The sequence below is a fragment of the Moschus berezovskii genome, chromosome X (assembly GCF_049115385.1).
Source record: "Moschus berezovskii isolate FMDL1 chromosome X, NW_MosBer_1.0, whole genome shotgun sequence".
In the NCBI taxonomy this organism is placed as follows: domain Eukaryota; kingdom Metazoa; phylum Chordata; class Mammalia; order Artiodactyla; family Moschidae; genus Moschus; species Moschus berezovskii.
In genome coordinates this window covers 126530971-126554558 of record NC_142488.1, presented here as the reverse complement: position 1 = coordinate 126554558, position 23588 = coordinate 126530971, and the positions used below count along the sequence as shown (strand labels likewise).

The 23588-nt window shown below is 42.5% G+C and overlaps 1 protein-coding gene across 1 annotated transcript in view; it reads right to left on the bottom strand.

Annotated features, from left to right (window-relative positions):
* Positions 1-6907: 6907 nt before the first annotated feature.
* Positions 6908-23588, bottom strand: part of ADGRG4 (adhesion G protein-coupled receptor G4) — a gene marked incomplete at its 5' end in the record, with an annotated part of 115031 nt that continues 98350 nt past the window's right edge. The window contains 4 exon segments of the mRNA XM_055437667.2: positions 6908-7127; positions 7985-8096; positions 12785-13065; positions 16526-16604. Of these exon segments, the coding sequence (XP_055293642.2) occupies positions 6908-7127; positions 7985-8096; positions 12785-13065; positions 16526-16604 (692 nt within the window).

The window sequence follows — 23588 nt, the reverse complement described above, 5'->3', positions numbered from 1 at the left end:
ATAAGACTGCATACGTTAAGGAAACATCTGTAGTTTTCTTATGCATTTAGATGACATGAATTTTTTCAATATTTGAAGTTACCACTTATTATTGTTTTCTTTTTCACCTTTTTTTCAATACTCAAAACAGAGTCCTGCAACACAAGGCCCAGAATGTCACATGCCTCCCATGTTTCTATGAATCTATGTCTGTGAGTCTGTTTCTGTTTTATAAATAAGTTCATTTACATCATAGCCTAAAAATTAGATTACATGTATGAGTGATATCATATGATATTTGTCTTTGACTTATTTCACTCAGTATCAGAATCTCTAGGTTCATCCATGTTGCTGCAAGTGGTACTATTTTGTTCCTTTTTATGGCTGAGTAATATTCCCTTGTATATATGTACCACATCTTCTTTATCCGTTCCTCTGTTGGTGGACATTTAGGTTGCTTCTATGTCTTGGCTATTGTCAACAGTGCTCCTGTGAACATTGAGGTGCGTGTATTTTTCAGATTATGGTTTTCTCTGAGTATATGTCCAGAAATGGGATTGCTGGATTATATGGTAGCTCTATATTTAGTTTTATGAGAAACCTCCATTCTGTTTTCCATTAGTGGCTGTACCAATTTATATTCCCAGCAACAGTGTACAGGATTCCCTTTTTGTTACATTCTCCACAACACTTATTACTTGTTTCCTTTTTGATATTCAATTTAAACCAATATTTAAACCACTTACCTGTGGTATTGAGAAACAGAGTTCTGCCTTACCCAAACTGCACCCTCAAACCTAGAATACCCCACTCTCAGCCTGACTAAAAAGCACATCATATCCTGCAGGGGATGCACTTCTCTTTCACCACATCCTTGCTTTAATCATTCACTCTTCCAATGTGTGTATCTTGTCTCCCCAGGTAAATAGTAAGCTGCAGGAGGTGGTGGCCTTAGTATGACATGTCTGAATCTTTCTCTTCTCATCAGGGCTCAATGAATGCTTGGAGGTTGACTGTTGATTGAAAACAGCCTAAAGGTTCTAGAGTCTCTGTTCCATAATTCAGTTCACTTCAGTCGCTCAGTCGTGTCTGACTCTCCGCGAACCCATGAATCACAGCACGCCAGGCCTCCCTGTCCATCACCAACTCCCAGAGTTCACTCAAACTCATGTCCATCGAGTTGGTGATGCCATCCAGCCATCTCATTCTCTGTCATCCCCTTCTCCTCCCGCCCCCAATCCTTCCCAGCATCAGAGTCTTTTCCAGTGAGTCAACTCGTCGCCTGAGGTGGCCAAAGTATTGGAGTTTCAGCTTTAGCATCAGTCCTTCCAATGAACACCCAGGATCGATCTCCTTTAGAATGGACTGGTTGGATCTCCTTGCAGTCCAAGGGACTCTCAAGAGTCTTCTCCAGCACCACAGTTCAAAAGCATCAATTCTTTGGCGATCAGCTTTCTTCACAGTCCAACTCTCACATCCATACATGACCACGGGAAAAACCATAGCCTTGACTAGACAGACCTTTGCTGGCAAAGTAATGTGTCTGCTTTTTAAAATACTAGCTAGGTTGGTCATAACTTTCCTTGCAAGGAGTAAGCGTCTTTTAATTTCATGGCTGCAATCAGCATCCGCAGTGATTTTGGAGCCCCCCAAAATAAAGTCTGACACTGTTTCCACTGTTTCCCCATCTATTTCCCATGAAGTGATGGGACCAGATGCCATGATCTTTGGTTTCTGAATGTTGAGCTTCAAGCCAACTTTTCACTCTCCTCTTTCACTTTCATCAAGAGGCTTTTTAGTTCCTCTTCACTTTCTGCCATAAGGGTGGTGTCATCTGCTTATCTGAGATTATTGATATTTCTCCCAGCAATCTTGATTCCAGAGTGTGCTTCTTCCAGTCCAGCGTTCCTCATGATGTACTCTGCATATAAGTTAAATAAGCAGGGTGACAATATACAACCTTGATGTACTCCTTTTTCTATTTGGAACCAGTCTGTTGTTCCATGTCCAGTTCTAACTATTGCTTCCTGACCTGTATACAGGTTTCTCAAGAGGCAGGTCACTCAAGTTCTTTTTCAAGCAAGTATCTGCCGTTTTGTGGGTTTAGGAAGAGTAAACCAAAGGATGCCTGAAGGATATTTAATCAGTGTTTTCCCTACAGTCTTACAGTGTCGTCTAATTTGCCATAAACTCATGTTTTACTAATTAGCAGGAGTAGTCAGGAAATCATGAACTTTTCTATAAAATAGTGTTTCTATTCTTGACAGCATGTCAGATCATTAGAGACAAGCTGCACATTCATCACCCAGCAGCAGCAGAACAATCAGAATCCTATTACTCCCTGAAAATAAATACAATCATGGGCATTTTCCACAGTCCCAAATGGTCCCCCCAAATCAAAGCACTTCCAGAATGCATTTTGTTGTTGCTGTTTAGTCACTAAGTCATGTCCAACTCTTTCGCAACCCCATGGACTGTAGCCTGCCAAGCTCCTCTGTCCATGGGATTTCCCAGGCAAGAATGCTGGAGTGGGTTGCCATTTCTTTCTCCAGGGGGATCTTCCCAACCCAGGATTTGAACTCATGTCTCCTGCATTGCAGGTGGACTCTTTACTGCTGAGCCACTGGAGAAGCCCATAAATATGCATAGGTTTGCTAATTATACCCAAGTCTTATCCCTAAATCTATTTTTGAATGAAAGTGTCTTAATGTTGCCAAATCAAAAACATTTTCTAACATTCAAGATACATTGTTCATCATTTATGTCAGTCCTCTCTCTCACTCACCATCTTCCCTTACCAAAAAAAAAAAAAAAGTACACATAAAGCCCTATGGGGAACAATGGAGGTGAGATTTCATGAGGACAACATTTCATAGACAACGGGGTTGACTCTGAGTCAGATATCCAGGGGCCTAAGTGCCTACCTACAATTTTTTGTTATACCAGTGACTGGCACCAGTGTTCCAGTCTGTTTAGTAGTCAGTGTTAAATCTTGCTTAGAGGGACTAATACAATAGCTTTAATGGGGGGTAGACCTGGTGGGTTGGACCATGAGGAAGTAAGAGCTGAGTAGGTAAGAGTTACCAATATGACGAGAGAGTGGTTAAGTTGTATTATGTTTCTCTGTACTAGAAAATGTATAGCCCTCATCTCATTTAAGCCTCACTTTAACTCTATGATGAATGTAGTATTACTACCCCAAGCCTCACATCTAGGAATCTCTGTCACATCTCTGCCAAGAGCTGTGATATGAACTCAGCTCTGCTCTCTCTATGGCCCACTGCACCATATACATTCATGAGAGTAATGGGGAACTCGGTTTGTGATATTGAAACCCAAGAATTTATCTCTTTGTTTCTCATTGGAAGAGTCCAGTTACCTTTATTTATTTTCATTTATTTATATCTTGAAGAAATAGTACAGTCCAGGTTCGATGCATGATACAGGATGCTAGGGGCTGGTGCACTGGGATAAACCAGAGGGATGGGATGGGGAGGGAGGTGGGAGGGGGGTTCAAGATGGGGAACACATGTATACCCAGGGCAGATTCATGTCAATGTATGGCAAAACCAATACAAAAATGTAAAGTAATTAGCCTCCAATTAAAATAAATAAATTTAAAAAAAAGAAATAGTACACTTTCTCAACACAAGATTCAAAAGACACAAAGAGGTATAGGGTGAAAAGTAAATCTCCCTTCCTCCTTGGTTCCCAGATACCCAGTTCCCCTTCCTGAAGACTACCACTCATACTTGTTGCTTGTGTATCCTTCCAGAATGTTCATCTCTTTACTTGTTTATACCTAAGGACAAATGTGAGCAACCTGCCTTGGCTGGGAAGCCTTGATGACAGCATTTGGGATGAGATCAAGAAGGCCACCCATTGTGCTCAGCCACAGAGAGCAAGGTAGGCAAAATTCATCCTCAGGGTCACTCCATTTCAGTGAGTCTTCTCGCCTCCATCCCCCTACTGTCCTGCTCACCCTGACCTATCCTTTCCTCCCAAGGGAGAACCAGTGGCTACAGACAGCTCCTCCTGTTCTGTTCCCTTGCTCAGAACCCTGCCTGCTGTGCCTCAGGGGCGGTCTTGGTTGAGTTCATCCCCCCTAAGGAACTGATGGGGGTCTGGATTGATGAGCCACCATTTTCACAAAACATGTTGACATTTTAACAAGGGGCCTCAATCAAAAGAGTAACTTGAATAATGGGGATTTCAGATGCCTTGTCATGACAAGCCAACAGGATAGCATTTTTTTTTCCTCAAAAGGTATGACCTTGTGACTTTTCTTCTCTCTTTTCTGCATGTGTGTCAGACCAACTGGGTACCTGGAAACTTGGGCCACCTGAAATTGCTTGACTGTCAGTGCAGTGAGGACTCTGACCATGATCTTTTTTCCTTTCAGAATGTGGACACAAGAGTTTTTGAAACAAAATCTCCAACTCTGTAGACAGTTCTCCCCTAATATAGGCTCATGTCTTCTCTACCAAAAGATAGGAAACAACTATTACAATGAATAGGAGAATTATTCTAGTTTTAATATTCACTAAATGCTATCTCATTCTGCCCCTTCCAAAATAATATTTAGAATACGAAGTTGAAGCAGATGGTTTTACAAATTCAACATTTTCCACAATCTGGGGGTGGGGGAAAGTGGGATTTCTGCCGGGATTTATTGATGAAATCTTTGTTTGTGAATGGAATTCATTTTGATTTCCTCAGGTAATTTTCTTCTCACACTATTAGACACAGCTTTACAACTCAAGGAAGACAAACAGTTGGGATCTTCATCAAAGTAGTCTGCATTGGGAAAAAAAGAGCTTTTTCAGCTGTGGCATTAAAGGCTTTGCACATAGTAGCATCAAAAGATATGTTTATCAATTGAAGGAATGAATAGAAGAATTCGAAAGGAAGTAAAAGTTGTGGTGCTTTCCTCAGATAGTTTGATCTAAATCTGGGGTGAATTAATTCATCCTGACAGCATTGTTAGGCAATTACAAGTTCATCCGTTCAAACAGCATTATGACTTACAAGCTGTGTTATTCACAGTAACCCTAACCAAGGGGAAGCTAGTCATGGGCAAAGACTGGAGGCCTTCAGGAAGAGACAACATAAAATCATAGCACACCTATCTGTATCCCCTATGAAACTGATTTTCTTGCTCTGAAGTTTCAGCTGTTTCTCAAGTTTGAGAGTGCCTAAATGGCAATCCACTCCAGTGTTCTTGCCTGGAGAATCCCAGGGATGGGGGAGCCTGGTGGGCTTCCATCAATGGGGTCACACAGAGTCGGACACGACTGAAGTGACTTAGCAGCAGCAGCAGCAGCAGTGGTACAGAGGGCACAAGTTTTCACTCAGTGCTAATGGAATCAAGTTTCTGGCTGTCATATGTCTGATGGCAGCATCCAGATCGCAGTTTTAGAACCTGTGGCCCAAGAGGCTGGATATCCTGCCCCATTGGCTGAGTTACTGTCACAAATAATGAGCATCTCGGTGCTGGCTGCAGGCACCTGAGCTCTTTAGGTCTATAACTTGTTCTAACAACATTACAATCCAGGATGTGTTATTTACTACTGCTCTTTCAAAGAAAAACATGTCCATTTATGTTGTATATTTGCTAATGAAACAATATCCCTCAGAGGCAGCAGGGGAGCCAGGAGTAACTCACCCTCTTAGAAAAATATTCCCCAATCAGTCACAGCTATTATCATCCAAGGAACTCCCACAATTCGGCCCTCCATATGCCATGCTTCCTCAGTGCCTCCATATGAGCACCAACATATCTTCAGGTTAGCTGGCCAGAGCTTGATGGATGCTTGTGGCCAAGGGAAGATTTTCTTCACATGCACCACCAGGCAGAAATGGAGACAGAGACTCCACCACTAGTCAGTGAGCCTAAACTGGAAAATGATGTTGCTTCACACGGTCCTGAAGCTGATAGGTCCATCTCGGCTCCCACTCCACCCTCTACCATGTTGAAGGTAAGGAAATGTCACTCTGAGTAGGGAAGTGATGTGCCCAAGGTCACAGAGTTAGTGGCTTAAGCCAAAGCCTTCTGACTCCAAATGTGATGCTTTTATTTATTTTTTCAACCCATCATACTGCTTCCAGATTAGCTGCAGCTCTTGGAAATAGAACTGCTGAAGGAGCCAGTAAAATGAAAACTACAATGGATGAGGCTGTTCCACCACCAACACTGAAATGGTGGGAGGATGACTACAGCCAGGCCACCAGAGGTATTCTGTGTGTTGACTGGAATCTACTTTGGTCTTTAAGAAAGGAAAACAACCTGCAGTACGATACGCTGGAAGCACAGAACACGAAGTCATTACAGCACCACCTTGAAGTTCTTCAGTTCTTGCTCTAGTTTGCCTTTCTCTTTACTTTAGGCTTTCAGACCAATCCTTTCACTACACTTTCCCTCCTAACGCCCAACTCCAACTCAATATCAGTCACTGTACCTAGAAACTTGTCTTCTTATGGAAGAAGGTGAGCATCTAGGAGTGACGTGCAGCGCAGCCTGTATTCTCAAGGGTGTGCGATGAGCAACTAGCCTGGGAGCCAGAAGACCTGAGTTCTGGCCCCAGTTCTGCTGTTGGTGGGCTGAGTGGCTGTCCATAAAGCATTCTCCTTTTCCTGCTTAAGGTCCCTCATCTGTAAAATAGGGGCTTGCACTGAAGAGCATATAAGGTGCCCTTGGATTTTAACAGTGTGTGATGATCATTTGCAATTACCCATGAATGATTTTTTTTTACGTCCAGTCTTTTCTCTCCTCCATTAATCTAACCACCCACTGCATTGTACACACTAAGTTCAGTATGTGCTTCTATGCACAGTTTCTCGGCCCAGAGTGAGCCTGGGTGTACACATGGACCTGTGCATGTCGTCTTAAGGAAGAATCATTTCCCAAGACCGCATCTGTGGCCTCACACTAATTCAGTGTCTCTGGAATATAAGTGTAGACAGCATAGCCTTTTCTCTTACCATTTGGGGAGCTTGTTTCTCTAGGAGTGCCTTGGGCAGAGCCTAAAGATTTCAAAATGGAACTAGCTGTAGTTGACTTGACAGATGATGTCAACAAGTTGTGTGCAAAGGTTTTCCTCAGTCTTTCCAGTTTCTGCCCGACATTGAGCCCACACCAGGTGCTGCCACTTGAAACAACACTCCAAACAGTTAAAAATGGAAAGCTCATCCAATTTTACACTTCAGAAAATATAAAGCTCAATGTACAGACTGTTCACTCTAGGTACCTCAAAGAGTGAAAAGTAAGTCTGAACCATAATGTGTAGTACAGGCAGAGCCAATTAATTTACCAAGGATGCCTCCTTCCCCTAGAGCCCAGTACAGGGACCAGCAGGTTACTGATATGCCGAGCAAAAAGGAACAGGATCTCTGTGCTACTTACAGAATCTTCCAGTTCAAGCTCCACCTTCCCTAAAGGCAATAAACTGAGTTTTGCTTGGAGACTGAGAGAAGCTACCTAAATGGGATGGAAGAGCCTTTGGATGTATAAAAAACTGGTTTGCCTGGACTGGAACTCCCTTCAGCGGCAACACTAGAGTCCACTACATCTCTCACTGTGCAGGAAGGACCTTTGGTCCATCTGGGCAGCCCACCAGCCATCTTAGGGAGGCTGACAAGTTCTCTCCTCCTCCACCATCACTCCTTGTTTCCCACATCTGGCTACGGGCCAGAAAGCCCCTGGGACCCAGTGCCTGGAACACAGTAGGCACTCAATCAATGTTCTTTTAATTGAATTGAGACTCAAGTGACAGCAAGGACAAGCAGTTCAAGGAATTTAGGCCAAAAGCAAAGCCTCACTAAGTTAAAATACGGCCCAAATCACATCCTTTACCTGACTTCATTCATCTCGACACAAAAGTACAAATCATTTTCCTGGCAAGGAAACAGCCTCCGTTTGATGCTAACACTGTATGAACTCAAGTCAGGGGGCCAGTTAACCTCATCAGTTTGGAAAAGCTGCAAAAGTCAAAACTTTACCCCAAACGGCATCTTACCAGAAGTGTTATCCAGTCGCAACCACCCATAACAGAAAAGCAGCTGCCACTGCTTCCGCACATGCTCCTTCATTGCACAGTGGAACACAAAAATGAGGAAACCTAAGTCAGGAGAAGAAGGTCAGTTTCTTTCAGCTTCTTTCACTCACGGTCACCAGTGCCTAGACTCAAGCCTACTCTTGTCACCATCAATACTCCTTCTAAGGAAACCCAAGGCTATTACTAGTTTTCTGAGGTCACCTTTCTAGCTCTCTCCCAATGGCAGTGATAAGATTTCACATCAACCATAGCTTTCTTCCTGGGCTACTGTCCGTCCTAGAGCTTGAGAGGTCAGGTGTGCAGTGAGAAGCAGCCTCTGAGATGGCTTTCAATGTAGCCCAGACCCTGGCATTCACATCCTTATGTAGTCTCCTCTCATGTTGTACCAACAGAATAAAATATGGCAGAAGTGATGGTATGGCATTTGCAAAATTAGATTATAAAAGACATTGTACAATCTTTCTCTCTCTGGCTCCTTGTCTTTCTCTCCCTACCCATCCTGCCCCCACCCTCAGAACTGATTAGAAGCTACAGTGGTAATCATATTACAATATATAATGGGCAAAATGGAGTATAAGCTTTAAAACTTGTGAATAGCTATATTGTACACCCGTAACGTAAATAATATTGTACAGCAACATTACTTCAATTTAAAAAAAAGAAACAAGGGACTTCCCTAGTGGTCCAGTGGTTAAGACTCTGTGCTTTCAATGCAGGGGCCATGGGTTCAATCCCTGGTTGGGGAACTAAGTCCCCACATGCCACATGGCCAAAAATTAAGTAAGTAAATAAATATATGCAACTTAAAAATTTTTAAATAAATAAAAATAAAAACCATAAAGGCTTCCCTGGTGGTCCAGTGGTTAAGAATCCACCTTGCAATGCCGGGGACACTGGTTCAGCCCCTGACCTGGAAACATTCCACATGCCAAGGAGCAACTAAGCTTGTCATGTGCCACAACTAAATGAAGCCCGTGCACCTAAAGCCCATGTTCTGCAACAAGAGTTGTTGTTCAGTGGCTAAGTCATGTCCTACTCATTCATGATCCCATGGACTGTATCCCGCCAGGCTCCTCTGTCCATGGGATTCTCCAGGCAAGAATACTGGAGGGGGGTACCATTCTTTTCTCCAGGGCATCTTTCTGACCCAGGGATCAAACCTAATCAATCCCTGATCTCCTGCATTGCACGCAGATTCTTTTCTTTTATTTTTTTAAATGTATTTACTTTAATCGGAGGCTAATTACTTTACATTATTGTATTGGTTTTGCCATATATTGACATGAATCTGCCCCGGGTGTGGGGAGGGAGGTGGGAGGGGGGTTCAAGATGGGGTGCACGCAGATTCTTTACCACTGAGCCACCAGGGAAGCAACAAGAGAAGTCACCGCAATGAGAAGCCTGCACACCACAACTAGAGACAGCAGCTCCCGCTCACCACAACTACAGAAAGCTCGTACAGCAATGAAGACCCCGTGCAGCCATAAATGAATACAAATAAAAAAGAAAGAAAGAAGGGTATTAAATGCTCTCCTTCATGGAGTGGGGAGCTTTCTGTCTCTAGGAAGCTTCAGGTGGAGGCTTACTGTTACTTGATGGGAAGATCTGGCTTCCCGAGCCCCAGCCCCGAGACTCTCTGATTTCATGTGGGAGGCAGCAATCTGGAGGCTAAACAGAATGACAGATCTCACTACCTCCCCTGAGGGCTTTATCTCCATTTGGAACCGAACCACTGTGGTGAGGAAGCCAGCAGCACTCGCTGTTTGGCTAAGCAGTGACCACCTGCAGGGCAGTCCAGCAACTTGATGAGAGCGTACACCAGTCTCGGTCTCAGAGCAGGTCAAACTCCTTCAGCTTCAGCAGGAATAAGGGGGCCACAGTGACAAGAAGCCCCTCTTACTGCTCTGATTTCCTGCACGAGTTTAGCTAGTTCTCAGACTTAAAGGTTATTCTGTGAATTGCAATGAGCTGTGTGCCAGCTCTCCCTCTCTGCCTGACAGCCTCCCTTTTTCTTTCCAATAACAGATTGATCTGCTTACTCACTAGCACATAGCCACGAGGGAAGATGGCAGGTTTTTGCCACCTGTATTTTTATTTGTGCATCCCTCCTTCAGAAATAGCTCATCAAGAGCATCATTTTTTCACATCTGACCACAGGGCAACCCCCTTCAGCCAAACTTGCAAACTTGCCATCTGTCTTTTAAATGGCTAATTTGTTCATTTATTTCATTGCATTCTTGTTTTGAATATTTGGGACGTGTATGTGTGTGTGTATGTCTATGGAACTTGAGTTTGAAACTCCAAGATCCGAAAACCCCCTCTCTGCAAGATGGCACATTCTATCTTCTAGGCGGGACTAGGAACTAGAAAGCCTTGGTGATTGACAGAAAGCCTATCTGACAGACAGAGAGAGCCTGGCTATGGTTTCTGTCCTCAACAGATATCTCATTGGCTTCTGCATCTACCCATCCAGGCTTCCCATTTAGAGATGACTCTCTCCTTCCAGTGTGAGAATGGAGCACATGCTGTTTTGCAAACACCCCTCCCCTGCTTTTAGCTCTAAACTTCTTTGCTTTCTGGTTCTTTTGTCAGCTTTCGCTTTAATCCCTGTTTCCATAAGATTGAGTGTGTTTCTCCTCAGAGCTCATGTGCCTGAGAGAAGCCTGGAGTTAACTGCTTAAGAAGAAATCCACACAGGCGTTTGGTTCTGAATCCACCTCAGTACATAGTCTAGAGCAAGGCACTTTTGTTCTCAAAGCATCATGCTGCTGAGACCGGGGTATCTCAGTGGAGGCCAGGTAAAGTCAAGAAGTAAAATGTAGAACCATCGCCAGGGCCTCGGTCAATGGTCTGGGATACAACCAAGTGCTGGTAGCCTCAAAGGAAACCGTGTGACAGTGGTGTGCAACACTTCTAAAATTTGTCCCCACTGCCAGAAGGAATAAAGATGGCATGTGGACAAAAAACAACACATTTTGTGTCTCTTTATATTCCAATCAGAACTGGCTATATAAGGGACATCCCTGGTAGTCCAGCAGTTAAGACTCCACACTTCAATGCAAGGTGCATGGGTTCGATTCCTGGTCGGGTAACTAAGATCCTGCTTGCCACTCGGTGTGGCCAAAAAGTAAAAAAAGTTTTAAAAAGAATTGGCTGGTTGGTGGAATCCAGTGGAACAGAAAGTTTCTTTCTTTTTTTCTTAAAGATTTTTTTGGTGTAGACCATTTTTAAAGTCTTTATTGAATTTGTTGCAATATTGCTTCAACATTGCCTTTTGGTTTTTTTGGCCATGAGGTATGTGGGATCTTAGCTCCCTGATCAAGGATGGAAGCAGCACACGCTGAATTAAAGGTGAAGTGTTAAGCACTGAACTGCCAGGGAAGTCCCAAAAAGTTTCAGTTGATACACCTCATTGCTCTAAAATAAGATGGTTTCTTGACTCACAGGACTTGCTGTCAAAGAGTATACCTTATTCTGGATTGTTCCCCCACCCCCTGCAGCACCTTGTAGATGACTGGCCTAAAGTAATTGCAGAGCAATTCACATTTCCCTAGTTTCCTCAGGGTCTAACAATCACAATGATAAAGGATTCTGAGGTTTTTAAAATGCCAAATTTGAAACAAAGTTTTAACATTTTCCCCCCAGCAGCATTTATCAGAGCTTGTAGATGCCAAGGTACATTGTGCCATTTCAAGAGTGAGGGAGGTACTTTTCTGCATTCCCCAAAGTTCTTTCACCATAGTACTCTTTCTTGCTGAGCACCCTATGGGATCACCAGCTCCCTTTACTCTAACAAAATGGTTAAGAGAAGTGAAGGAGACCCTAACTCAATGGACTTCCCAGGTCGATTCACAGCCTGCCCCGGTAGCCCAAATGAACTGAGCCAATCTTGAGGATAATAGTGTGGGGTGGAGTTTGAGATACCTCGGATTATTCTGCATGCCTCTTCTTGCTAAAAATTTTAAGTAGGCAACATCAGATTAAAACAAACAGCAGCAATTACTCAGAGGTGTGTTAACCAGAGCCCTAGCTTTTACTTTTCATGGCATCCTTGGTCTTCCATTTAATAACTTCAGTAATCATTTGCTCCTTTCACCAGAAAGTAGAGAGTGAAGGGCTATAAAGTCATTAGTTTAGGATCAGCTAATTCAACCAGCTGTGGTAACTTTTTCAAAATTGGTTTGTAGCAAAGCCAAGATCAGAATCTTGGCTTCTTGCCAGGACCCACTGCTCTTTGCTCTCCACCTTCAATCCTCTATGGCTCTAGAACTTCCTAAGCAGGTTCCTTCCCACAATATTAGGATATCTGATGCAGCCAGAGTCTATAGGGTCAACAGTCCAATGTTTCTACTGCCCAGTAATTTCTATGTTCAACAGGATTTGAATCTGTACACTTAGGAGCATGCAATGAATGCATGGCAATGTACGCATTATTGATGCAATGAATACTGTAGGAAGTACTGCCAATCAGTGTTCCACAGAGACATGGCCAACTAGCTAGAGCTGAGTTAGCTATTTGGGTTTCTCTCTACATCCCTGAGTAAGAGACAGTGGGCTCATTTAATGAAGCCCTAACATCTAACCAATGTTTCTAATGGCTTCCTGTCAGTCACTGACAGCAGAGGGCTCTTGGATTATTTTTTCCTCCTTTGAAAAAATACTGAAGACTAAAGGTAAGATTTTCTAAAGCAGTAAGAACTTTGATGAAGGTCTAGCTTGAGCCACAGAAGGTATAAAGAAACAACAGTTACCTTGCAAAGTGTTAAAAATGGCAAAAAGATATAAGGAAAAGATCCTCACAGGTCCCCACGCAAAAAAGGCCAACCCCCAAGTGAGACCAAGTAAGAAGGTCAGGCTGGTTTTGCCTTTGAGGTCTTATAGAATCATCTTCCGTCAAGTCTTCTGGCTTTGGGATTTCATGGAGTTCAGTTAAGCAAGAACAGTGCAGAACATGGAGAGATTCATGAGAAATATGAGGCAAAAATAAGCCGCCACTAAGATGTAGAAGATAAGATCATCTTTAATCCAACAACTGGAAGAGACCAAGGAGAGAAGCCCATTGTGAGGTAGAGAAACATATACTCTCCTACTTATTTTATTGGAGTATAGTTGATTTTCAATGTTGCATTAGTTTCCACTGTACATCAAAGTGAATCAGTAATATATACACATATATTCACACTTTTTTAGATTCTTTTCCCATATAGGCCATTACAGCGCATTGAGTAGAGTTCCCTGTGCTATACAGTAGGTTCTTATTAGTTATTCATTTTATACATAGTAGTGTATGTATGTCAATCAGTTCAGTTCAGTTCAGTTCAGTCGCTCAGTCGTGTCCGACTCTCCGCGACCCCATGAATCACGGCACGCCAGGCCTCCCTGTCCATCACCAACTCCCGGAGTTCACTCAAACTCATGTCCACAGAGTCGGTGATACACACAATTTATCCCTCTTCCCCTCCTGGTAACCATAAATTTGTTTTCTACATCTGTGACTCTATTTGTTTTTAAACTGCTATTTTTTAATGAGACTCTGAAGATCACTGAGTCAGTTTCATTTCACGTGAGAACACCTAGGCCTAGGGTGTAAACCAACCCAACAGGGTTCACTCATGCTCACTGAGGGCAGAGCTGAGACCAGAACTCCAGTCTTCTGAGCCTCAGTCCAGGGTTCTTCCCAGCCTCAATTTAGAAGTCCTAGAGGACAGTTCTGCCTTACTCATGCAGAAACTTCTCAGTCCAGTTCCCTAGGAGGCTGTTTTCTTCCTCAGCAGCAGAAAATGAAATTATATATTTCCCCCCAATGTGGCTTACACCTGAGTTTTTATTTGCAGGATAGATTCTGCTTTGCATGATACATATCAGAGTGAAAGGTCATAGGTAATGATTGGCTTTTCAGAATGTTATATCAAACAGTAATGAGATCATCAGAAGTAATGAAAATGCAACAAAAACAAGACAGCTTTAACTGTATTGCTTTCAAATATGATGTTTATTTTTGACCTCCCACCACCACAGCTAGAGGTTTAAACTTCAAAAGGCAACTCTGGCCACTGGATTGATTAATGGCTCTGCAGTTTCTATTAAAGAAGAAATATGTAGTAATTTATATGAACAGATACTTCATCTCATAATATGCCAGTTACCACAGACATTATCTCTGATTTTTGAACATAGACAAGCTTTACTAGTATAAATGTGTGTCAACTTAGTTGAGACTTCTTTTCCAGAACCAGGAAAATGCCCTGTGGTCATATTGTTCATGTTGGTATGGATACGTTCATGTACAAGTGCCTTTTGTGTGTTTGTGTGGGTGGGACTGGATTTGGGGTGAGGGATGCATTTAATTCTCCCAGTAGAATCTAATACTTAGGATTCCCCAGGCTTGTGGTTACCAATGGGGATGGGGATGGGAAAGGGATGGACTGGGAATTTGGGATTAGCAAATGCAAACTGTTACATATACATGTAACTGAGTCATTTTGCTGTATACCAGAAACTAACACAACACTATAAACCAACTAGACTTGGATAAAATAGATTTTTAATAGATTTAGATTTAATAAATATTGTTATTACATTCCTATATGTGCTTATTTGCCAATCTGAAGTGCAATGAATTGGGCATTTATTGCAAAATGTCTGTGGCTTATAACAATAAAGATGTTCAACCTTGTGGTCAAAAAAAAAAACCCCAGAACTTAAGATTCCCCAAATATCACCTTCAACTTTAAAAAAGGCTATAAAGTGAAGTGAAGTGGCTCAGTTGTGTCCGACTCTTTGCAACCCCATGGACTGTAGCCTACCAGGTTCCTCCGTCCATGGGGTTTTCCAGGCAAGAATACTGGAATGGGTATTTCCTTATCCAGATCTTCCCGACCCAGGGATTGAACCTGGGTCTCCCACATTGTAGGCAGACGCTTTACCATCTGAGCCACCAGGGAAGGCTATAGAAAACTCTTTAAAAAAGGTAGCACTATATGTTTGCATAGAGAATCATCTCCATGACATGTTAAGTACAAAGCAGTATATATCTACTATTTGGGTGACAAAGTATGCAGGAGAATATCTACACAAATTTGATTGTTGGTGATAACAGTTGCATAGAGGGATGAAAACTGGGGAGCTGGGCTTTGGGAGTGGACTTTACTTTTCATCCTCTACTCTTTTGTACATTTGAATTTTATACCGTTGTGCATGTACTATTTCTTCAAAATACAATTATTTTTTAAAAAGCTCTTAGAGCACTCTGGCTTTTACTCACCAATTCACATATGAAAGGGTTCTTTTCAGGGAGAGTGGAGTGGATTTTGTTCTGGTTTTGCTTTTGCTTTTGATCTTTGAAGAAGAATCACCATTAGACATCGGGTACGCTTTAAGTCACAAAACAAGTAAGGAGGGAGGATGGAGGAGGAGACGAGAAGAAAGGGGAGAGAAAGAAAGGATAACAAGGAATTATAATTAGAAGGCATCTGCTGGCAGTGGTAATATAATATTGACCCTCTGGAAACTGTCATCTCAATATGAAAGACGGAGAGGTCTGGGGGGCAAGACCTCATGCATTTGATTCCAGTCCAGCGGGAGAGGAAATCTATAATAAAAAAGAACGTGAGAGGCTATGATAAAGAGAATGAAGATAATGAAGAATGGATAAGTAAAAAGCAATTTGAAGTATAAAGTGAGGTTGTACAGCCTGAAGGACTGAGTGGTAACTATCTACAGGCCTGTGAAAGAAGGTTCTGGAAAGGTAGAGCAATTTGAATGGCAAGTTTCTGGTACCTGTGGGTGAGAGAACCAAAGAGCTGGGCTTGTATATCAAAAAGAGAAAAGAAAAAGTACAGCAACAGGACAACAAGGCCAAGCCAATTTACAAAGGAAAGTGGTAGAGTCTTCTTTAGGAGACATTTGTGGCTGAAATACAGAAAAGGTTTCCAACCCACTTCAGTATTTCTTTATAGTGGCTCCTCCAGCTCCTAAGTTCTGTGCGCTTTCTAATCATGACAGCTGCCGATGTCTATTATGTCGATTTCTTTTACTGTTTCCTTGCATTATATCTACATCATTATCATATTCCCATTTCATAAATTTGAGAGCTCTTTACCAACCAAAAAATTTTAAAAATAGATTAATGAATTAATAATCGCTGCCAGATGCATATTACTTACCATGGAACAGGCCACACGCTGAGCATTAAAATGGCATCATTTTAATCTGCACCCAGCACTGAGCATAAACATTATTATGCCCATTTTCCAGAGAAGGAAATGGAAAGAAGAGGTAAAATAAGTTGACCAAGGTCTTATGGAGTCCAGACGCCTCAGACACCTACCCATTATATCAGTGTGCCCATTACTTTGTTAGAGTAAAAAGGCTGAGGCTAATTTCCTCCCTGAAGCCAGTGTTTCAAGACCAAGGCCCAGGCCAGGAATACCTCACCATACCCTGATGGTCGAGACCACCACCATTGGAGAAGCAGAGATGCTTGTACTTACAATGGAGTTGTTGAGCTCAGAGTCCCATACAGATCCTTTTTCACACTGAGTATGATTGCCACCATGATGGCTGGGATTCCTAGAGTGGGGAAGCAAGCCAAAGGCAGGAAACAGGGGAGAGTTCCTGATCAATGGTTGTGAGTGCTGGTACACTAAGGCACTGTTTAAATGAGCCACAGATGTGCGGGCATTGAAATACCATTGTTTGCAAAATGTTTGTGAATTCTTCCAAGTTAAACATTTCTAGGAGTTCTCCAATCTGCTAAACTAAACAGCATGCCAATGGCTCCAATACAACACCCACTGGTTATTAAAAATAGTACAAGTGCCAAAAATCAACTTGGCAATGAAAGTATCTCGTTCATGGGAATGCAAGTTCGCATCGAGCATTTCTGCTCAAATGATCAGCTGCCAATTTGTCTCCCTTACAATACTGCCCATTAGTTCCTGGTCTGTTTTTGTCTAGGTCACCTTGAAGGAAGGGCATAGGCAATCAGCTGCAGCCTTCAGTGTTTTTCTGACAGGGGAGCTGCTTGAATACTCGTTACTAGTTTGACATTTTGACTACATCGACCAGTTAACGACCAGTCTGAGTATAATAAAGCAATCAGTTCAGTCAAAGTGGTCAAACGTGATGTGAGTATAAACATGGGGTTTAAAAAATCCAATTACGTTTACATTTGCAAAACTTAAATGATTTCTCTCTTTCTCACAATGTATTTCTCCTAAACTAGGAGCATTATACTAGCACACATTTAAGGGGTCTTGTAAGATACTTTCCAAAGCTGTTTCAAAGCCCAGAGTGTCAAGCATCTTGAGAAATCCTCCACTTCCACTGTCCTGTCCTGTGATGAACAGGACAGTCCCTTCTAGTCTGTATGTGGTTCACCTAGCACAGGGCCCAGTGTTATGTTGATGAAAAAAATACCACCCTGAAAAAAATCCCTGAAGGAAGGGATGGAGGGAGGCCTCTCATTTAAGAAGAAAGTTGTGGGACAGTCTCCAATCTGTGATTATACTTTGCTAACTGAAACCAAAAAAAAAAGGTGTCTACTGGTTATTATAGGGCTTTCCCTGTGGCCCAGTTGGTAAAGAATCTGCCTGCAATGCGGGAGACCTGGGTTCGATCCCTGGGTTGGGAAGATCCCCTGGAGAAGGGAAAGGCTACCCACTCCAGTATTCTGGCCTGGAGAATTCCATGGACTGCATAGTCCATGAGGTTGCAAAGAGTCGGACACGACTGAGCAACTTCACTTCACTGGTTATTAAAAAATGTGGACAACTAAATCTACTGCCTCGGACAGGGATTTAAATAAATGAATAAAACCTTTGAAACAGGCTGCTTTGGCATTAGGAAGATAGAACTTCAAACATAAACAGAGGCTAATATTTGTTTTCCTTACTGCATTTGTCTAATATTTAAATGATCTGAGACTCCCTGTAGTGGGCCAGCTCTGCAGTGGTTCCCTGGCCAACCCTGCAGGGATCCAGAGGTCAGACAGACAAACGCCTGAACCATGGCTGATCTGAATTTTGGTGGAATGCCTTGTGACCCCCGACGAACTCGAGAAGACAAGGCAATCCTCTGAGGAGGCACTCTGAGGCCGTCTACTACATGCCACCTCACACCCTCCGGAAGGCTGTCATATGCAGTTTCTCATCACCTCCCCTGGTGTGAGGCTTTGCACCCTGCCCCCTCAGAACAGAGTTGCACAATAAAAGTACCAAGCCTTAGCCTTGCCTGTCTCCCCCTTTATCCTAACAAGTGTGTGTGGGATGTGCAGATCAAACAGATGAGAAGCCAGCCCTAGGGAATACCAACATGGAAGGAACAGGCGAAGGAAGAAGGATGAGGAAAGGAAGCCTAGAACAAGTGATGCCCGGGGATTGAGTGCTATTTCCAGCCCCTGCACACTTAGCTACATGTGTGTTATCCACCTTCTGGATTATTCATGAAACCTCTTCCACAACATTTTTCAGTCTTTCAGTTGACTCAAGGTAAGGGTTGCCAGGCATAAAGGGGAGTACTGACTATTTTTGTCTTTGTACATCTGATGGTTCCAACGTATACTAGAACCATGTTTTAGATTGTGCTTTGTTTAAAATTAGCCTGTCTCCAATCGCCACATTAACAGGGGTAATAGCACTAACCGTGTATCCAAAGAAAGCACATACTACATTAATGAACTCACTAAAAGGACGAGTAGCTAATTGGAAAGCTATTGTCTTCACAAAGGCATTGCCATTTCCTTCTCCAGGGGATCTGGGTTGCCATTTCCTTCTCCAGGGGATCTTCTTGACCCAGGGATCAGACCCAGGTCTCCTGCATTGCAGGCAGACACTTTACCCTCTGAGCCATCAGGGAAGTCCCCTTCACAAAGGCAGTGGAAGGTAAAAACTATCTTTCCAGGTATCCTATGCATCCCACTTCACACAGAGCTCCTATTTTGTTGTTGCTCAATTATGTCCAACTCTTTGCGACCCCATAGATTGCAGCACGCCAGGTTTCTCTATCCTTTACCATCTCCCAGAGTTTACTAAAACTCACGTCCATTGAGTCAGTGATGTCATCCAACCACCCCATCCTCTGTCGTCCCTTTCTCCTCCTGCCTTCAATCTTTCCCAGCATCAGGGTCTTTTTCAGGGAATCAGTTATTCACATCAGGTGGCCAAAGTATTGGAGCTTCAGCTTCAGCATAAGTCCTTCCAACGAATATTCAGGACTGATCTCCTTTAGGATGGATTGGTTGGATACCCTTGCAGTCCACGGGACTCTCAAGAGTCTTCTTCAACACCACAGTTCAAAAGCATCAATTCTTCAGTCTTCAGCTTTATGACCCAACTCTCACATCCATACATGACTACTGGAAAAACCATAGCTTTGACTCTACGGACCTTTGTCGGCAAAGTAATGACTCTGCTTTTCAATATGCTGTTGAGGTTGGTTATAACTTTTCTTCCAAGGAGCAAGCAACTTTTAATTTTCTGGCTGCAATCACCATCTGCAGTGATTTTGGAACCCAAGAAAATACAGTCTGTCACTGTTTCCATTGTTTCCCCATCTATTTGCCATGAAGTGATGGGACCAGATACCATGATTTTAATTTTCTGAATGTTGCGTTTTAAGCCAGCTTTTCCCTCTCCTCTTTCACCTTCATCAAGAGGTTCTTTAATCCTGTTTGCTTTCTGCCATAAGGGCGATGTCATCTGCATATCTGAGGTTACAGCTATTTTCCCCAGCAATCTTTTATTTTTAAATCATCAAGCCACTGTTATTTATTTATTGTACTGCTTTTGAATAGTCTATTCAGTCATGCTTCTGCTATAGAAGCATACAATCTACAAATCTATGGAAGCTTATAACAGGCAATAAGTAAACAAAGAAAATCTCACTTGCTTAACAAGAATGCAGTCTCTAGATTAAAGTGATCAGCAATGAAGAGATAAATAGAAAATCATAACATTAGGTATCAGTTCAGTTCAGTCACTCAGTTGTGTCCGACTCTTTGCGACCCCATGAATCACAGCATGCCAGGCCTCCTGTCCATCACCAACTCCCAGAGTTCACTCAAACTCATGTCCATTGAGTCGGTGATGCCATCCAGCCATCTCATTCTCTCGTCCCCTTCTCCTCCCACCCCCAATCCCTCCCAGCATCAGAGTCTTTTCCAGTGAGTCAACTCGTCGCATGAGGTGGCCAAAGTATTGGAGTTTCAGCTTTAGCATCAGTCCTTCCAATGAACACCCAGGATTGATCTCCTTTAGAATGGACTGCTTGGATCTCCTTGCAGTCCAAGGGACTCTCAAGAGTCTTCTCCAACACCACAGTTCAAAAGCATCGATTCTTCAGCCCTCAGCTTTCTTCACAGTCCAACGCTCACACCCATACATGACCACGGGAAAAACCATAGCCTTGACTAGACAGACCTTTGTTGGCAAAGTAATGTCTCTGCTTTTTCATATACTATCTAGGTTGGTCATAACTTTCCTTCCAAGGAGTAAGCGTCTTTTAATTTCATGGCTGCAATCGGCATCCACAGTGATTTTGGAGCCCAAAAAAATAAAGTCTGACACTGTTTCCACTGTTTCCCCATCTATTTCCCATGAAGTGATGGGACCAGATGCCATGATCTTTGTTTTCTGAATGTTGAGCTTCAAGCCAACCTTTTCACTCTCTTTCACTATCATCAAGAGGCTTTTTAGTTCCTCTTCACTTTCTGCCATAAGGGTGGTGTCATCTGCATATCTGAGGTTATTGATATTTCTCCCGGCAATTTTGATTCCAGCTTGTGCTTCATCCAGCCCAGCGTTCCTCATGATGTACTCTGCATAGAAGTTAAATAAGCAGGGTGACAATATACAACCTTGGTGTACTCCTTTTCCTATTTGGAACCAGTCTGTTGTTCTTGTCTAATTACTGAAGTCCAAATGTTACCAAAAAAGCAAAGAACCTCATAAATTCCCAGCAGAACAGATAAAACAGGAGGAAAAGTTAAAAAAAATTAACCACCCAGGAAAATAATAATATTCATGTTAATAGTGGAGAAGGCAATAGCAACTCACTCTAGTACTCCCGCCTGGAAAATCCCATGGACAGAGGAACCTGGTAGGCTGCAGTCCATGGGGTCGCGAAGAGTCGGACAAGACTGAGCGACTTCACTTTCACTTTTCACATTCATGCATTGGAGAAAGAAATGGCAACCCACTCCAGTGTTCTTGCCTGGAGAATCCCAGGGATGGGGGAGCCTGGTGGCTGCTGTCTATGGGGTCGCACAGAGTCTGACACGAATGAAGTGACTTAGCAGCAGCAGCAGCAGCATGTTAATAGGTGCAGTACTCCCATAAACTTTGTAAAATAGAAATAAGCAAAAATAACTCTATTATAATATGACAAATATTTTTATAGTAATCAACAAAAAGTATCACTTTAAATAACAAAATTTAAAAATCACTTCAATTAATATCAGAAAAATTATAGTGATAACTATCAAAACTAGTATTTAACATTGGAGTTTTGAGAAATAAGAAAAAAAAATTATTAGACAACATTTTTATACTAACATGATTTTAAGCCTAGGTAATCTAAGATATTCCTATCAACTTCTAGAAAAAATTAAAAAAATTATGAAATGCACATACATAAGACAGAAGTACCAAAATAAACAGTTCTCTCTTGTGGAAAAAAGAATCTGGAAATTAAAATATATACATCTGTGTTTTCCTCCTTTTCCAATACAATGTTTAAAAACTCTAATGTATATAAATCTACTGTGAAGAAGGCTGATCGCCGAAGAATTGATGCTTTTGAACTGTGGTGCTGGAGAAGACTCTTGAGAGTCCCTTGGACTGCAAGGAGATCCAACTAGTCCATTCTAAAGGAGATCAGTCCTGGGTGTTCATTGGAAGGACTGATGCTGAAGCTGAAACTCCAATACTTTGGTCACCTCATGCTACAAGTTGACTCACTGGAAAAGACTCTGATGCTGGGAAGGATTGGGGGCGGGAGGAGAAGGGGACGCAGAGAATGAGATGGCTGGATGGCATCACCGACTCAATGGACATAAGTTTGAGTGAACTCCCAGAGTTGGTGATGGACAGGGAGGACTGGCATGCTGTGATTCATGGGGTCGCAAAGAGTCAGTCACGACTGAGTGACTGAACTGACTGACTAAACAATTCAACGCTACAATTGGTATCTTTGGAACTAATTATGTCTCTTTCCAAAAAATTAGTACAAAAAAGATCTTCACGACCCAGATAATCACGATGGTGTAATCACTCACCTAGAGCCAGACATCCTGGAATGTGAAGTCAAGTGGGCCTTAGGAAGCATCACTATGAACAAAGCTAGTGGAGGTGATGGAATTCCAGTTGAGCTATTTCAAATACTGAAAGATTTCTGTGAAAGTGCTGCACTCAACATGCAGCAAACTTGGAAAACTCAACAGTGGCCACGGGACTGGAAAAGGTCAGTTTTCATTCCAATCCCAAAGAAAGGCAATGCCAAAGAATGCTCAAACTACCGCACAATTGCACTCTTCTCACACTAGTAAAGTCATGCTCAAAATTCGCCAAGCCAGGCTTCAGCAATACATGAACCGTGAACTTCCAGATGTTCAAGCTGGTTTTAGAAAAGGCAGAGGAACCGGAGATCAAATTTCCAACATCCGCTGGATCATGGAGAAAGCAAGAGAGTTCCAGAAAAACTTCTATTTCTGCTTCATTGACTATGCCAAAGCCTTTGACTGTGTGGATCACAATAAACTGTGGAACATTCTGAAAGAGATGGGAATACCAGACCACCTGACCTGCCTCTTGAGAAACCTGTATGCAGGTCAGGAAGCAACAGTTAGAAGTGGACATGGAACAACAGACTGGTTCCAAATAGGAAAAGGAGAACGTCAAGGCTGTATATTGCCACCCTGCTTATTTAACTTATATACAGAGTACATCATGAGGAACGCTGGGCTGTAAGAAGCACAAGCTGGAATCAAGATTGCTGGGAGAAATATCAATAACCTCAGATATGCAGATGACACCAACCTTATGGCAGAAAGTGAAGAAGAACTAAAAAGCCTCTTGATGAAAGTGAAAAAGGAGAGTGAAAAACCTCGCTTAAAGCTCAATATTCAGAAAACTAAGATCATGGTGTCTGGTCCCATCACTTCATGTCAAATAGATGGGGAAACAGTGGAAACAGTGGCTGATTTTACTTTTCTGGGCTCCAAAATCAATGCAGATGGTGACTGCAGCCATGAAATCAAAAGACGCTTGCTCCTTGGAAGGAAAGTTATGACCAACCTAGATAGCATATTAAAAAGAGAAAAATTACTTTGCTAGCAAAGGTCCATCTAGTCAAGGCTATGGTTTTTCCAGTGGTCATGTATGGATGTGAGAGTTGGACTATAAAGAAAGCTGTGCACAGAAGAATTGATGCTTTTGAACTGTGGTATTGGAGAAGACTCTTGAGAGTCCCTTGGACTGTGAGGAATACCAACCAGTTAATCCTAAAGGAGATCAGTCCTGGGTGTTCATTGGAAGGACTGATGTTGAAGCTGAAACT